The 12,275-nt window shown below is 39.1% G+C and overlaps 3 protein-coding genes across 4 annotated transcripts; 2 read left to right on the forward strand and 1 right to left on the reverse strand.

Moving 5' to 3' along the window:
- Positions 1-72: 72 nt before the first annotated feature.
- LOC107046203 (kinesin heavy chain) lies at positions 73-7,072 on the forward strand. 2 transcript variants are annotated; one of them, XM_015268753.1, is made up of 6 exons: positions 73-428; positions 791-932; positions 1,477-2,960; positions 3,065-3,211; positions 3,292-4,261; positions 4,448-7,072. In XM_015268753.1, exons 1-6 carry the CDS (start codon positions 276-278, stop codon positions 4,525-4,527), a joined length of 2,976 nt encoding a protein of 991 aa, XP_015124239.1. In that variant the 5' UTR covers positions 73-275; the 3' UTR covers positions 4,528-7,072. The 2 variants fall into 2 exon arrangements, with proteins under 2 accessions (XP_015124239.1, XP_015124240.1); XM_015268754.1 differs by lacking the exon at positions 4,448-7,072 and adding an exon at positions 4,386-4,424.
- Positions 7,073-7,361: 289 nt separating this feature from the next.
- On the forward strand, positions 7,362-8,717 carry LOC107046206 (uncharacterized protein C1orf158-like). Its single transcript, XM_015268756.2, has 4 exons — positions 7,362-7,673; positions 7,739-7,872; positions 8,042-8,218; positions 8,277-8,717. The coding sequence occupies exons 1-4, from the start codon at positions 7,362-7,364 to the stop codon at positions 8,419-8,421; spliced, it is 768 nt and encodes a 255-aa protein (XP_015124242.1). The 3' UTR covers positions 8,422-8,717.
- On the reverse strand, positions 8,500-11,752 carry LOC107046205. Its single transcript, XM_015268755.1, has 2 exons — positions 11,316-11,752; positions 8,500-11,242 (listed from the first exon to the last, which is right to left on the reverse strand). The coding sequence occupies exons 1-2, from the start codon at positions 11,411-11,413 to the stop codon at positions 9,424-9,426; spliced, it is 1,917 nt and encodes a 638-aa protein (XP_015124241.1). The 5' UTR covers positions 11,414-11,752; the 3' UTR covers positions 8,500-9,423.
- Positions 11,753-12,275: the final 523 nt, after the last annotated feature.

Here is a 12,275-nt window from a genome sequence, read left to right on the forward strand (position 1 = left end):
CCCCCCCCCCCCAACAACTCCCTACCAGAGACAGAGGGCCGCTCGTGGCGATATTGGTAATGGGTATAAGAATCGACGGTCGGCCATCTTGGTGTTGAATACGGGCCGTGGTCTGACAGTAGAGTAACTTTTGTTCATGCCTCCGTCTATTTGAATAGTTCCCTTGCCTATGATATTTGAAAAAGAATCAACGAGTCACGAGGACGAGGTTCTCTCTGGTACGTCGTGGTATTTAAAATCAGTTCATCGAATTAAACAGAATTGACTAAGGAAAAATGGATACGCCGAGAGAACGTGAGATCGCCGCTGAGGACAGCATCAAGGTGGTCTGTAGATTTCGGCCACTGAATGACTCCGAGGAGAAGGCTGGCTCGAAATTTGTCGTTAAATTTCCATCTGGGGGAGATGAAAATTGCATCTCCATTGGGGTGAGTATTCTTCGAGCTTTCACTTTAAAACATTTGAGATTCATTTCATCATATCGTGATATGGGTTATTCGCATGGGTACGCGACGGCGCACAGCTGACAGTTCAGCGGAGTCTACTCCGTTTTGTATCGAATACTCATTATTACCATTCTTTCCACCCTTTCCAACTTTCACATTCGTTTTGCTATTTCGTTGTATTCCTGAGGAAAATGAAGAAACATTTCACTCATCATTGCCATCATTTCCTGCGCTCTGTAAATAATAAATCCCTGGGTACACATGAGTGAGTCATTCCTCACCTGACGCAGAAGATAATAGTTGTCCAATTTAATGTCCTCATTTTGGCGATTATTTAATTTCAGGGAAAAGTTTATTTATTCGACAAAGTATTTAAACCAAATGCAACGCAAGACAAAGTCTATAATGAAGCTGCTAAATCAATTGTTACGGACGTTCTGGCGGGTTACAACGGTACAATATTCGCCTATGGACAGACTTCGTCAGGTAATTTTTTACGTAGTTTTTGTCTTTTAAAAGGAGACGTTAATGTCTTGGTCTCTGTCGTGGGAGAATTTTTGTTGGAAGAAAAACATGAAAAATTCACTCGTAAAGAATTCTATGGCTATTTTTATTGTTGACAAACTATGCTCATATTCTGGCCACTATGCGGTTCACATAAATTTTAAACTCAAAATTACAGCTCATGTCTGCAGCGAATTTTTCTGCCTCATATTGCAATTAATTTTTCGCACCCATTTGAAATTATTCCAAATAAATATCACAGGGCGGTGGTCTTTTATCTTCGAACGACAATTTTCCCTGCAAAATTTCATTTTCAAGTAATTCCAGAGACCGGCAAAAATCATTTTACAAATAATTGAAATTTGGTAATCTATTCACTGAGAGATGAGAATTAACAATGTAATGAATAATGAAAATTGTCAATTGTGAATTTCAAAATCATGATTATGCTGATGGCTGAGTAACTCGTTATCATTTGTATCAACATCATTGACTGCTTGAACTAACATCCAATGAAAAACAATAGGTAAAACGCACACAATGGAGGGCGTTATTGGTGATCCAAACAAGCAAGGAATCATCCCACGAATTGTCAACGACATTTTCAATCACATTTACGGAATGGAGGAGAATCTCGAGTTTCACATAAAAGTCTCCTACTTCGAGATTTACATGGACAAGATCAGAGATTTGCTCGACGTATCCAAAGTGAACTTGAGTGTTCACGAAGACAAGAACCGAGTACCATTCGTGAAAGGTGCAACCGAGCGTTTCGTATCTAGTCCCGAGGAAGTATTTGAAGTGATCGAAGAAGGAAAGTCAAATCGACATATAGCAGTTACGAATATGAACGAACACAGTTCTCGTTCGCACTCAGTATTTCTGATCAACGTGAAGCAGGAGAATCTGGAGAATCAGAAAAAATTGTCTGGTAAACTGTACCTCGTCGATTTGGCTGGGTCTGAGAAGGTGTCGAAGACTGGTGCTGAGGGAACGGTTCTGGACGAGGCGAAGAATATTAATAAGTCACTGTCTGCCCTGGGTAACGTCATCTCAGCCCTTGCAGATGGTAATAAAACACACATACCGTATCGTGACTCCAAGTTGACGAGAATTCTCCAGGAGTCCCTCGGTGGTAACGCAAGAACAACAATCATTATTTGTTGTTCACCAGCAAGTTTCAATGAGTCTGAGACAAAATCCACTCTGGACTTTGGTAAACGTGCAAAGACGATCAAGAACGTTGTCTGTGTCAATGAGGAGTTGACGGCTGAAGAGTGGAAGCGACGTTATGAACGTGAGAAGGAGAAGGCTGCGAGGTTGAAGGGAAAAGTCGAGAAGTTGGAGTACGAGCTGTCTCGTTGGAGACAAGGAGAGACTGTCAAACCAGAGGAGCAGGTTAATCTCGTTGAGGCTCCAGACGTCATCACACCAATTCCGATTGAAGGAAAGGTTGACTCCAAGGTTCCAGATGGGCCAATTCCAGCTGTTCCTGGTGGTGGCTTAATGGCTGGTTCATTATCCAATGAGGAGCGACAGAAACTCGAGGAGGAGAGGGAGCGATTATTCCAGCAGCTCGACGACAAGGACGAGGAAATCAATCAGCAGAGCCAGTACCTCGAGAAACTCAAGGAGCAGCTGGAGGAACAGGAGGAACTCATTGCCAGTGCTCGCAGGGATTATGAACAGCTGCAGCAGGAGATGAGCACCATCAATCAGGAAACTGAAAGTGCTAAGGAGGAGGTCAAGGAGGTGCTCCAGGCGCTCGAGGAATTGGCGGTTAATTACGATCAAAAGTCCCAGGAGGTCGAGATGAAGAATAAGGAGCACGAGGCACTCACTGAAGAGCTTCTCGCTAAACAGACTGCTCTCAATTCTACCACGTCCGAGCTTCAGCAGTTACGGGATATGTCCACTCATCAGCGTAAACGAACTGCGGAGATGTTGACCAATCTTCTGAAGGATCTTGGGGAGATTGGGGTTGCTATTGGAGGAGACGAGAATCTCAAAGTAAATATTCCATGGTTTTCATGTTTTTAACTGGTCAATTGTCTTTTTTTTCTTTTTTTTTTCAACTCAAAATCAATCTTTATTTAATAATTTTTATTTTTCAGTGTCAGATCACGCCCGATTCAAATGGAAAACTCGAGGAGGAATTCACAGTCGCTAGATTATACATTAGCAAAATGAAGTCAGAAGTGAAGAATTTGGTGCAGCGTTGTCAGGGATTGGAAACGTTCCAGGTTGATTGTAACAAAAAGGTATGATTTATGTCAAGTCCAATTTTATTGTTAATCGTTGAAAAATTGTCATTGACATTTTTAAAAATGTCAATTTCCAGATATCAGAGTATGAGAAAGAACTGGGTGAGTGTCGACTATTGATCTCCCAGCACGAGGCACGCATGCAGACTCTCACAGAGTCGATCAAGGAGGCTGACGCCAGGAAGCGTCAGCTCGAGGAGGATGTCGACGCAATGCGGGAAGAGTGCGCCAAATTGAAGGCTGCTGAGCAGGTCCAGGCTGTCAGCAACAAAGAGAAGGCAGAGGAGAAGGAGGCGGCGACGAAGATGCGTGTGGCCCTCGAGGAGCAGATGGATCAGCTGCGTGACGTTCACCAAAAACAAGTGGCAGCCCTCAGGGACGAAATCTCAGAAAAGCAGGAGATGATCAGTGAACTCAAGGATCTCAACCAGAAATTCACGCTCGCCCACCAGCAGATGCAGGCTGACTACGAACGATTGAAGCAGGAGGAGGCTGAGAAATCCTTGAAACTCCAGGAACTCATCATGATGAACGAACGCCGTGAACAAGCGCGAAAGGATCTCAAGGGATTGGAGGACACTGTTGCCAAAGAACTCCAGACACTGCACAATTTGCGCAAACTATTTGTCCAGGATCTCCAGGTCAGAATGAAGAAAACTGCTAATGCTGAGGACAATGAGGATGACGGTGGCTCATTGGCGCAGAAACAAAAGATCTCATTCCTCGAGAATAATCTTGATCAGTTGACCAAGGTCCATAAGCAACTTGTCAGAGACAATGCCGATCTACGGTGTGAATTACCTAAACTTGAGAAGAGGTTGAGAGCAACTGTTGAGCGTGTAAAGGCTCTTGAGACTGCACTGCGTGATGCCAAAGAGGGTGCAATGAGAGATCGTAAACGTTACCAGTATGAAGTTGATAGGATTAAGGAGGCTGTTCGGCAAAAGAACTTGTCACGACGTGGACCCAGCGCCCAAATTGCCAAGCCAATTCGTGCTGGACAACACCATGGCGGCGGACTCAATGTTATTAGGACTGGAAATCGAGGTAAATAAACATTTTACCACTCACTAATTATCCCTTAGACTATTGATTTTTGTATTTCTTTCCTTACGTTGAATGATCATTATTTTCATTTTTCTTTTTCTTTCTTTTTGTTTTTCCTCAATAGATGTGGAATCTCCCCGGTCGTGAGCGTAACCTGAAAAAACAAAAAATTCTTCACTTTTACAGAGAACGAACGCAAGAATGCATTCACCGATGAGAAGAAACGGATTCCAGAGATGGACATAATTTACAATTCTTACACATAAACGATTACGGTAAAACAAAACAAAAAAACATTATATATGAATAAGGGTTATAGAAGTACTACTATTCGCAACGAGCACCATCCGTTTCTTTTATTCAACAGAGCAAAACTTGAAGAAAAAATGAAGTAAGAAAAACGAGAAAAAAATGAAAAAATAATAAGCATGTGCTTAGTACTGGCTAAAATTAGATAACATTAAGTTTACTATGTAATACTGCATGTCTTATCGATTTGTAAATAGTTGATTTTTATAAATTATTTAATTTAAAGGAGATGAAATAAAATGTGCGCGGTAAATCATTTGAGACAAAAATCGATCGATTTATGCTGTGCGGATATTACAATTCATGATCGAGTCGACGCATTATGTTCAGGAAGCTTTCTAATTATGCACTGACTTGTATCGTTGATCAACAATGATTAATTATTACATGGAAATTCAATATCCTAGGCACAGATGGGAAGAATCATTTTTATTACGCATTTTGTTGCCGGGTTTGATTCCACAAAGACGAAAATAAAGATGAAATGAATGACAAGCAATAGACTCTGGCCTAGACGCAATCATCATTCGACCTAGTTTAACAATTGCCAGAGTTGAAATAACTAAATTGAGATGCAATAGTATTTCATGTGCAGTTGAATGCGATTGGACATGCAGTTGCTGGATTGTGAGAATGACTGTGGCTTATGTGTATTCCAAATTGCAAAAGATGTTAATGAAATGACACCTTCATTCTTTTGCTTATTGGTAATTTATTGGGTGATTGATCTTGTCCCTGAAGACAGTTTTGATGCAGCGAATCAGTTGGGAGGACTCGCTTAATAGCAGTTAAGCGTTCAAGTCTCTCCACTGCGATTTTTAGATTCAGAAATTGAAACTGTCTTCCCTCGGGCATTTATTCTCCTGTGGTAATGTCAAATTTTTATGATTCATCAAGGAAAATAAATCATGAAGCATGGGTAACCCATCTCGAATGTCCCACTCGAATATTTATTTATATGATATTTTCTATGAAATTTTCGGAATACACGCAATAGTACTGAAAATTATACAGAATTCTGAATTCATCAGAAATTAATTGTCCAAACCGCTTGAAATTTCCTTTCGATCCTTGACGTTGCTAATGTCATTATATTTATTGAAAATTGAACCAAGAGTTGAAATACCTTGGGACGCCTGGTGAATAATTGTTTTTGTCAATTCTGGTGCAACGATTGTGCATAATGACATTGAAAGCTGACATAATGACAATTTTTATCCTAATATTTTCACGATTACTGAGCTTAAAGAAGAGAATGATTAAAAGTGCTTTAGTTATTTAAAAAAAAAATTTGGCTGCTGTATTTATATTATTTGTAACTTACGAGCCACACGTACTTGATATCATGTCTGTGAATGACGCAACATGGTATCGTATGTTATGATTGATCATTTGAAAAAGAATTAGAAGAAATCTGTGACACGAGCCTGGAACGCTCGACAGGCGAGCTTGCAATTCTAGGTAGGAACAAATTGATATTGTATTGATTTTGCAGACTATTTTATTATGCCTGCGTTGATTAATAATCCTGATTTTTTTTTCATGACGACTTGGCTCTGTTATTTCATCCTTAATTAATGCAATTGCACCAATAAAATTCCGTTGCGATTGAAACTCGAGATATTCCCCCCAACTTTTCATTTTTACAATGCAATAATGTGTCTGTATGTATAAATATTCATCATTTTTAAACAAAAAAAAATCTGTCGCACAGTTATAGTCCTTCCCGATACCAGTCCAGTCGTCATGCACTTCATATTTTATCGATACCTATATTTTCCATGGAGAATGAAGCAAAGTGATTAATTCGAATAGAAATTTATTCAAACTATTTTGCATCAACAGGAACGTTGATATTTAGATTAATTTAAAGAGTCCTATTTATTAATCCGAATCTTCATTACCAGAAAGGCATTATTAATCATTTACTTTGTATCTCATCAAAGTGCATCTCAGATGAGGAGGTGAATTATATGAAAATGTTTCAATTCAAATTGAATTCAATTGAAGAAGTTATATTTCAAAAGAATTTGTAAGCATAATTAAGTTGCATTTTTGGGCATGCACAGACAATGGATTCAGCTAAGGAACAGCACATTTGTATGGCCGATAACTATTAAAAAAATTGTGAAGGAGAACAAGATAGAACATATATATGAGAAGAATGAGCTCGTTGGCGCATCGACGGCGGCATCGTCGAAAAATTTCAGAGAAATAAATGCAAAATTTGAAAAAACTCTGGAACGAACAGATTATTTTTCATAACATTATTAAATCAGAGAAATGCATCCTATATTATTATACACATAATCGCGAGACCGTATGACTAATGAACGGCCCAGTTGAATGACTGTTTTCAATTTCTCGTGCAATTGCGAAGGATTTGGAACGAATAATTCATTTGAATACGATCTGAACATCTGAAATTATCGACACAATGTAGATATTGTCTGTGTTCTTATCACAATAAAGCAGTATGTACTGATTGTCCCCAAATTCTAACATTTTGTGAATTAGAAATTGTCTTCATTCGTAATTATTTATGACTAATTTTATCAATTTCTTTTGCATTTTTTCACATAGATGTCAGAACATGAAAATATTGATAATTTTAGAATGAATTTCACCTATAATTTTAAAAATGTATTGATTTTTACTGCGTAATCAATAATACAGTTGAGAATTCTGCGAGAAAAAATTCATAATTCCGTTGTTTTCCCATGACAACAGCCGCAATTTCAATGTTTTCAAATGCATCTCCATCAAAATTCCTACCAAAGTCCCCATAAGCATGAATTCCTTTCTATTCGATCCCTGCGACACATTAAATTGCGAAAACTGTTTCCAACTCTCAAATTTAAATTTACTGAAGAGCAAAATCTTCAGTCAAACCAGAAAGAATGAGACTTTGAAAATCAGTGAGCCGAGATATTGCTCAAAAGTTTTGCATGGAAATTGGTTCGAGGAGCGCGCTCAATACAAACCCCCGCCGGATGAATGGGAGAGCTCTTACAATGCCCTCTTCAAACCCCACAGCAACGAGAATTTCAATATTACCTTAGAGACTCGCAAGGCTGCAAACGAGTTCAAAGAGAGGAGTAAAGTAATTCAGGATTCCCAGCCTCGTGTACATTTACTCGGAATATTTTGTTATTATTTTCCTAATAGGGAGTGAGTCGTGAAGAACTCTTAGAACATCATGGGGATGCCTACCACAATAATTTTTCTACTGCCTATGATCTGAGTTATAGAGTGCTTCCGACTGGTTTGAATGGACCCCCTCAGCGAAAATATAATGCATGGTACTACAGAATAAATTTCAATTCCGTTCAATTAGAATATTATTCCCAATATTCGCTTCTTAATTATGAAAAATGAGAGAGATGCTATATTTAAGAAAATGAAAAATATTTTTTCCCAAGTTACACTTGCCCGTAATCTCCTCTTAATGTCATCAATAATTATTCAAAGCAAGAGAATGTACGTTCCTGAGCAAGACCTCTCAAAAAATTTCGGCAATCAATACGGCTATGGCTACAAAGAATACATCCAACGAAGGGACGAAGAACTCGTTCAAGAAGCGAAGGATCTTCCTCGCAGCCACTACCGATGTGATTACACTAAAAAAAAGATACCCAACGATAAAAGGTTGTAAGAGTTGTTACAAAGTCACTTGAAGTGTAAAGTTAACATGATATTATCAAAGGTATCCTCGGAAACGCGCTGATATGAATAAACCAGATCTACGTCACCTGAATATCGATTTGGATACCAAATGGGGTCGTCAGTTTACTCATGGGTATCACAGACTCAATATTCTACAAGAGAAGATTCATGGATTAAAACACTGAGACAACAGATTCTTATTAAAAAAAAAAACTTTATTCAATGGATTCCCTCAATAACACGAGTCATTCAGATTAAGTAAGGGCGCCACGCAGGGACGCATGAGAAACAAAATGTGTATCTGATATTTGTACGAGTTGTAACGAAATTCATGATACATAATTATTAATTTATTCAATACAATGTCTTCATCAAAGGTCGACTTGGCGGCGTAGAAAATATTTTTAAAAATTGTAATATAACAAAAGTCTTCACACCATTCTCATTAGTATGCGGAAGCACTGTAGTACTGAATATATCGATATGCAAATTGTGTTACAATAAGAAAAAATTTCAAGTTCTGTAATTATTTGCTCCAGCTTTATTTCATGGCCGAGGACTGACAAAATTAATATCCAAAAAAGCTCATGTATAATTCACTTGATCGTACAATTCAATAGCGTTTCCAAAGTATCAGTGATTCCTCTACCCGTATCCGCTTACCCTAGTGAACACACATTAAGATAGTTACAGTTATCACAAGATTTTGAGTGTATCCATTAATCAATGTCCCTCAAAATTATTTATCTCGTTGAGATGCACTCAATCGTATTACGGAGTATCCTAAAACCTATGTATTTACATCATCACTCGTTTATCATGAATAACAATCGGTTGGCAGTATAGTCAGGAACAAAAATGTAGACATGTATGAAAAAATTCAACCAAAAATCCCAGCGCTTTACCTATGAAACTTTTACACGCGTTTTCCAGTAGATATTTGCATATAACTTTGCATACCCAGTAAAATTACATAGTCTTCAATAGAATTGCCGCCAAAAACAAATTTTTTAAATATAATCCCAATATAAATTTAATAGTATTTCTCAAAGAAAGTGCGAGATTTTTCTATTAAATTTTTTCACTCGTGCACTATTGAATGTAAAAAAAATTAATCTGTTGGAAATTCATAGAATTGTTATGAAAATACAGTTTCACCCGTTGCAAAGACAATCCAGACATCTCAATCAGCGAAGTAAGATAGTACAGAAAACGATGACATTGAACACGAGTGAGCCGCAGACAAGTGCAGGTAACCACACAGGACTCGTTAAAACCGTTGTAGGATGATTAACACAAACAGGTGCTTCAGAAGGCTGCTGCACCATCACTGGGCTATTTTTCATCAGCTGATTGTGATGACTGTGGCAAAGAGTGCGCTGTGACATCTGCCCACAAGATCCATTGGACAACAGACTCTGTGAAGGACTGAAGCAAATTGGAATCTCTGGCCCAATCACCCTGTACGGTGATGAAGTAGAAGTATACTGGCAAAATGAATTCACAGGACTCACGTTGTTGAGATAATTGCAGCAGAGAGTTGTATCGGACATAACTGAGTACCTGTCGACGTCATTGACAACAGAGGGTTCTCTGGAAGAAGCAAAGTTGGAGCCTGTGGAGCCGAAGCCTGAGCTCTGGCTAGAGGAACGAGACAGCGTGGGTCTGTCCAGTCCCATTTGCCAGTAACCCCCTGCCACCCACGAGTTCTGAGAAACTGATTTCAATTTTGGTGGTGATAACACAAATTTCTTACAAGTCTGGAAGTTCCTCTTGAATAAATCTGGACTCGTGGTGCCATATGTTCGGGTTTCGAAAACTTTGGAACTCCTGGAGCTGATTTTTTCGTCCCTCCCGTTGAGGGAGAGACTGCTGAGTGTTCTCAGACTATCGTTCAGTGATGTGTTCTCATGATGAACCCCAGACTGCTTCCAAAGGGGGTCGAAGGTATCGGAATGACTGTCCAAGTTTGCCAAACCGAGTTGACTGTTACAAATCTTCAAATTTGAAGTCAACACTGGCTTGATTGGTGCTGGGGTTTCTAGGGGTGATGGCGACGTCAACAAATGGGTGATATTCACTGGTGATTTCCTCTCCTGGGTCTCCATTTCGTCGTCATTTAGGTAATTGTCGAGTTCATCTCTCGAGGAATTGGAAGAAATATTCAGATCCATTTTTTTGAATGATAAATTAGGACCAGAGGGTGATGAACTAGATGTTGCATTGATGAATCCCAAAATGGTGGATATAAACGTTATGACTTGATACCCAGTGACGTGTTCCAACGGTAGCCATTGGCTCCTCCACTTGATCCGCACCAGACGCTCCTCACAAAATGGCATGAGCATACAGACCCCTAGCCACATTATAACTAACAACAAGTGATGACTATTTCTGGAATTGAAATTACTCGTGGCAGTGAAGAATTGCAATACTGCTCCGACCATTGGCAGTGCTTGTGACGTTGGACACCCTATGATCAATGAACTTAATACTATTAAAATAATTCTACAAAGTTTCTCCAACTTTTCTGAATTGCTAACAATGAGGCTTATGGGCCTTTGTTTAAAAATTAGCATTTTGTACTGGGTTAGCCAGACAGCTTGCTTCTGTAAAACACTCTTGACGAGTGAATTACACCTTCTGCAGAGCGGGTACTCCTTCTCCAGAGATTCTCGACATCTTTTTATCTCTTTTCTGGATAAACTCAGGGGATCGAGGAGGCGCATTTGACAGATTTTCAACTCCTCGTTGCGATTGCAACTCCTGCAGAGAGTCTCTTCATTTTTTATTTGAGGTTTTTCAGGCCTGCAAGAGGCCGAGTAAACACTCAAATCATTCAATGATCTCCTCCGTTGCTCGGGAATGTCAAAATTGTAATCGCCATCCTCGGAGAAGCCGTTGAACTGCTGGCATGATGGGCACTGCCACCAGTCTATCTCTGATCTCCATATCTTGGTGTTGACGTTGCAGAACCAACAATTAACCTTCACTGGCCATCGTGATCTAGACAAATCAAACATGTCAATAATTTCATAAGAATTTTGTCATTGCGATTTTACGTTCAAATTTTACTCACCGCAATTTATTTATTATGATAATAACAGCAGTCGTGGTGGCGAGTATCGTCGCGACGATGGACGCACAATTAAATAACAAATGCTCTTGCATTTCCATTATTAAAAAATCTTCATTAAAATATATATACGACAGTGCTAACCACGAGGTGATGGCTTTAGGTACAATTTATCTGGTCGAATTAATGGGAAAATTAATTAGAATCATCTCCCGCGTTTTCGAGGGGCTCAATCCTAACCAAACTCGGATTCCAATGTCACTTTTCACGTGAGCACATGAGTAATACACCATTACTCTCCACTTTTATTGAACTCGGATGAGTTACTGTTTACTGGATGCATTATTGCAAATGAAAATCCACTTTTGACGGTGTTATTAATGAATTATTATTATTTTTAATGCGGTTGTAAAACTCACTGCTCACGTGCCTGGTGCCCGCTCGAGAGAGCCGAGACGCCGAGAGCGCCGAGAGACCGCCTCGATCTTGGCGCTGCGGTCCGGCGAAGATGAAATTTAATTTTTCAGCGGGACAATTTCCGCTGGGTAATTTAAAGGAGGCCACAGTTTTTACTGATCAATTTTCCTGGTATTACTTTTTAATATTATAAATAAACGACTTGCCTCCCGGCTCTGACCACAAAAATTATTCAATAATATCGTGCGATTCTTACGAGCAAAGCAAGTGCCTTAATATCATGTCTTTTAAATGTTTGATTAAATAATTCCATATTTTTTTGACCATCTCGATGAATGTAAAAATGATGAACGATGAAAATTTGAGTTTTCGCAGTATTTGGATGAATAAAAATGTCTCCATTTATTTTTTACATCTCTAATTCGTCAATGATTTTGAATTTGCTCTTGTTTATTTATTGAAAATACTGAAAATACGGTTGGAATCACTGTACGGTGATCTCGACCCGTAGATGCGTAGGAGTCATCCCCGAGAATACCCCCGTCG

Source organism: Diachasma alloeum, unplaced genomic scaffold (assembly GCF_001412515.2).
Source record: "Diachasma alloeum isolate Michigan unplaced genomic scaffold, Dall2.0 Dall_scaffold_01228, whole genome shotgun sequence".
Lineage (NCBI taxonomy): Eukaryota > Metazoa > Arthropoda > Insecta > Hymenoptera > Braconidae > Diachasma > Diachasma alloeum.

Coding starts and splice junctions, on each gene's coding strand:
- LOC107046203 (XM_015268753.1), top strand. CDS start 276: ATGGATACGCCGAGAGAACGTGAGATCGCCGCTGAGGACAGCATCAAG. Junction 429..790: donor AAAATTGCATCTCCATTGGG/GTGAGTATTCTT, acceptor ATTTAATTTCAG/GGAAAAGTTTATTTATTCGA. Junction 3,212..3,291: donor AGGTTGATTGTAACAAAAAG/GTATGATTTATG, acceptor GTCAATTTCCAG/ATATCAGAGTATGAGAAAGA.
- LOC107046206 (XM_015268756.2), top strand. CDS start 7,362: ATGAATTCCTTTCTATTCGATCCCTGCGACACATTAAATTGCGAAAAC. Junction 7,873..8,041: donor CAGCGAAAATATAATGCATG/GTACTACAGAAT, acceptor AATTATTCAAAG/CAAGAGAATGTACGTTCCTG. Junction 8,219..8,276: donor AAGATACCCAACGATAAAAG/GTTGTAAGAGTT, acceptor ATATTATCAAAG/GTATCCTCGGAAACGCGCTG.
- LOC107046205 (XM_015268755.1), bottom strand. CDS start 11,413: ATGGAAATGCAAGAGCATTTGTTATTTAATTGTGCGTCCATCGTCGCG. Junction 11,243..11,315: donor ATCATAATAAATAAATTGCG/GTGAGTAAAATT, acceptor TGATTTGTCTAG/ATCACGATGGCCAGTGAAGG.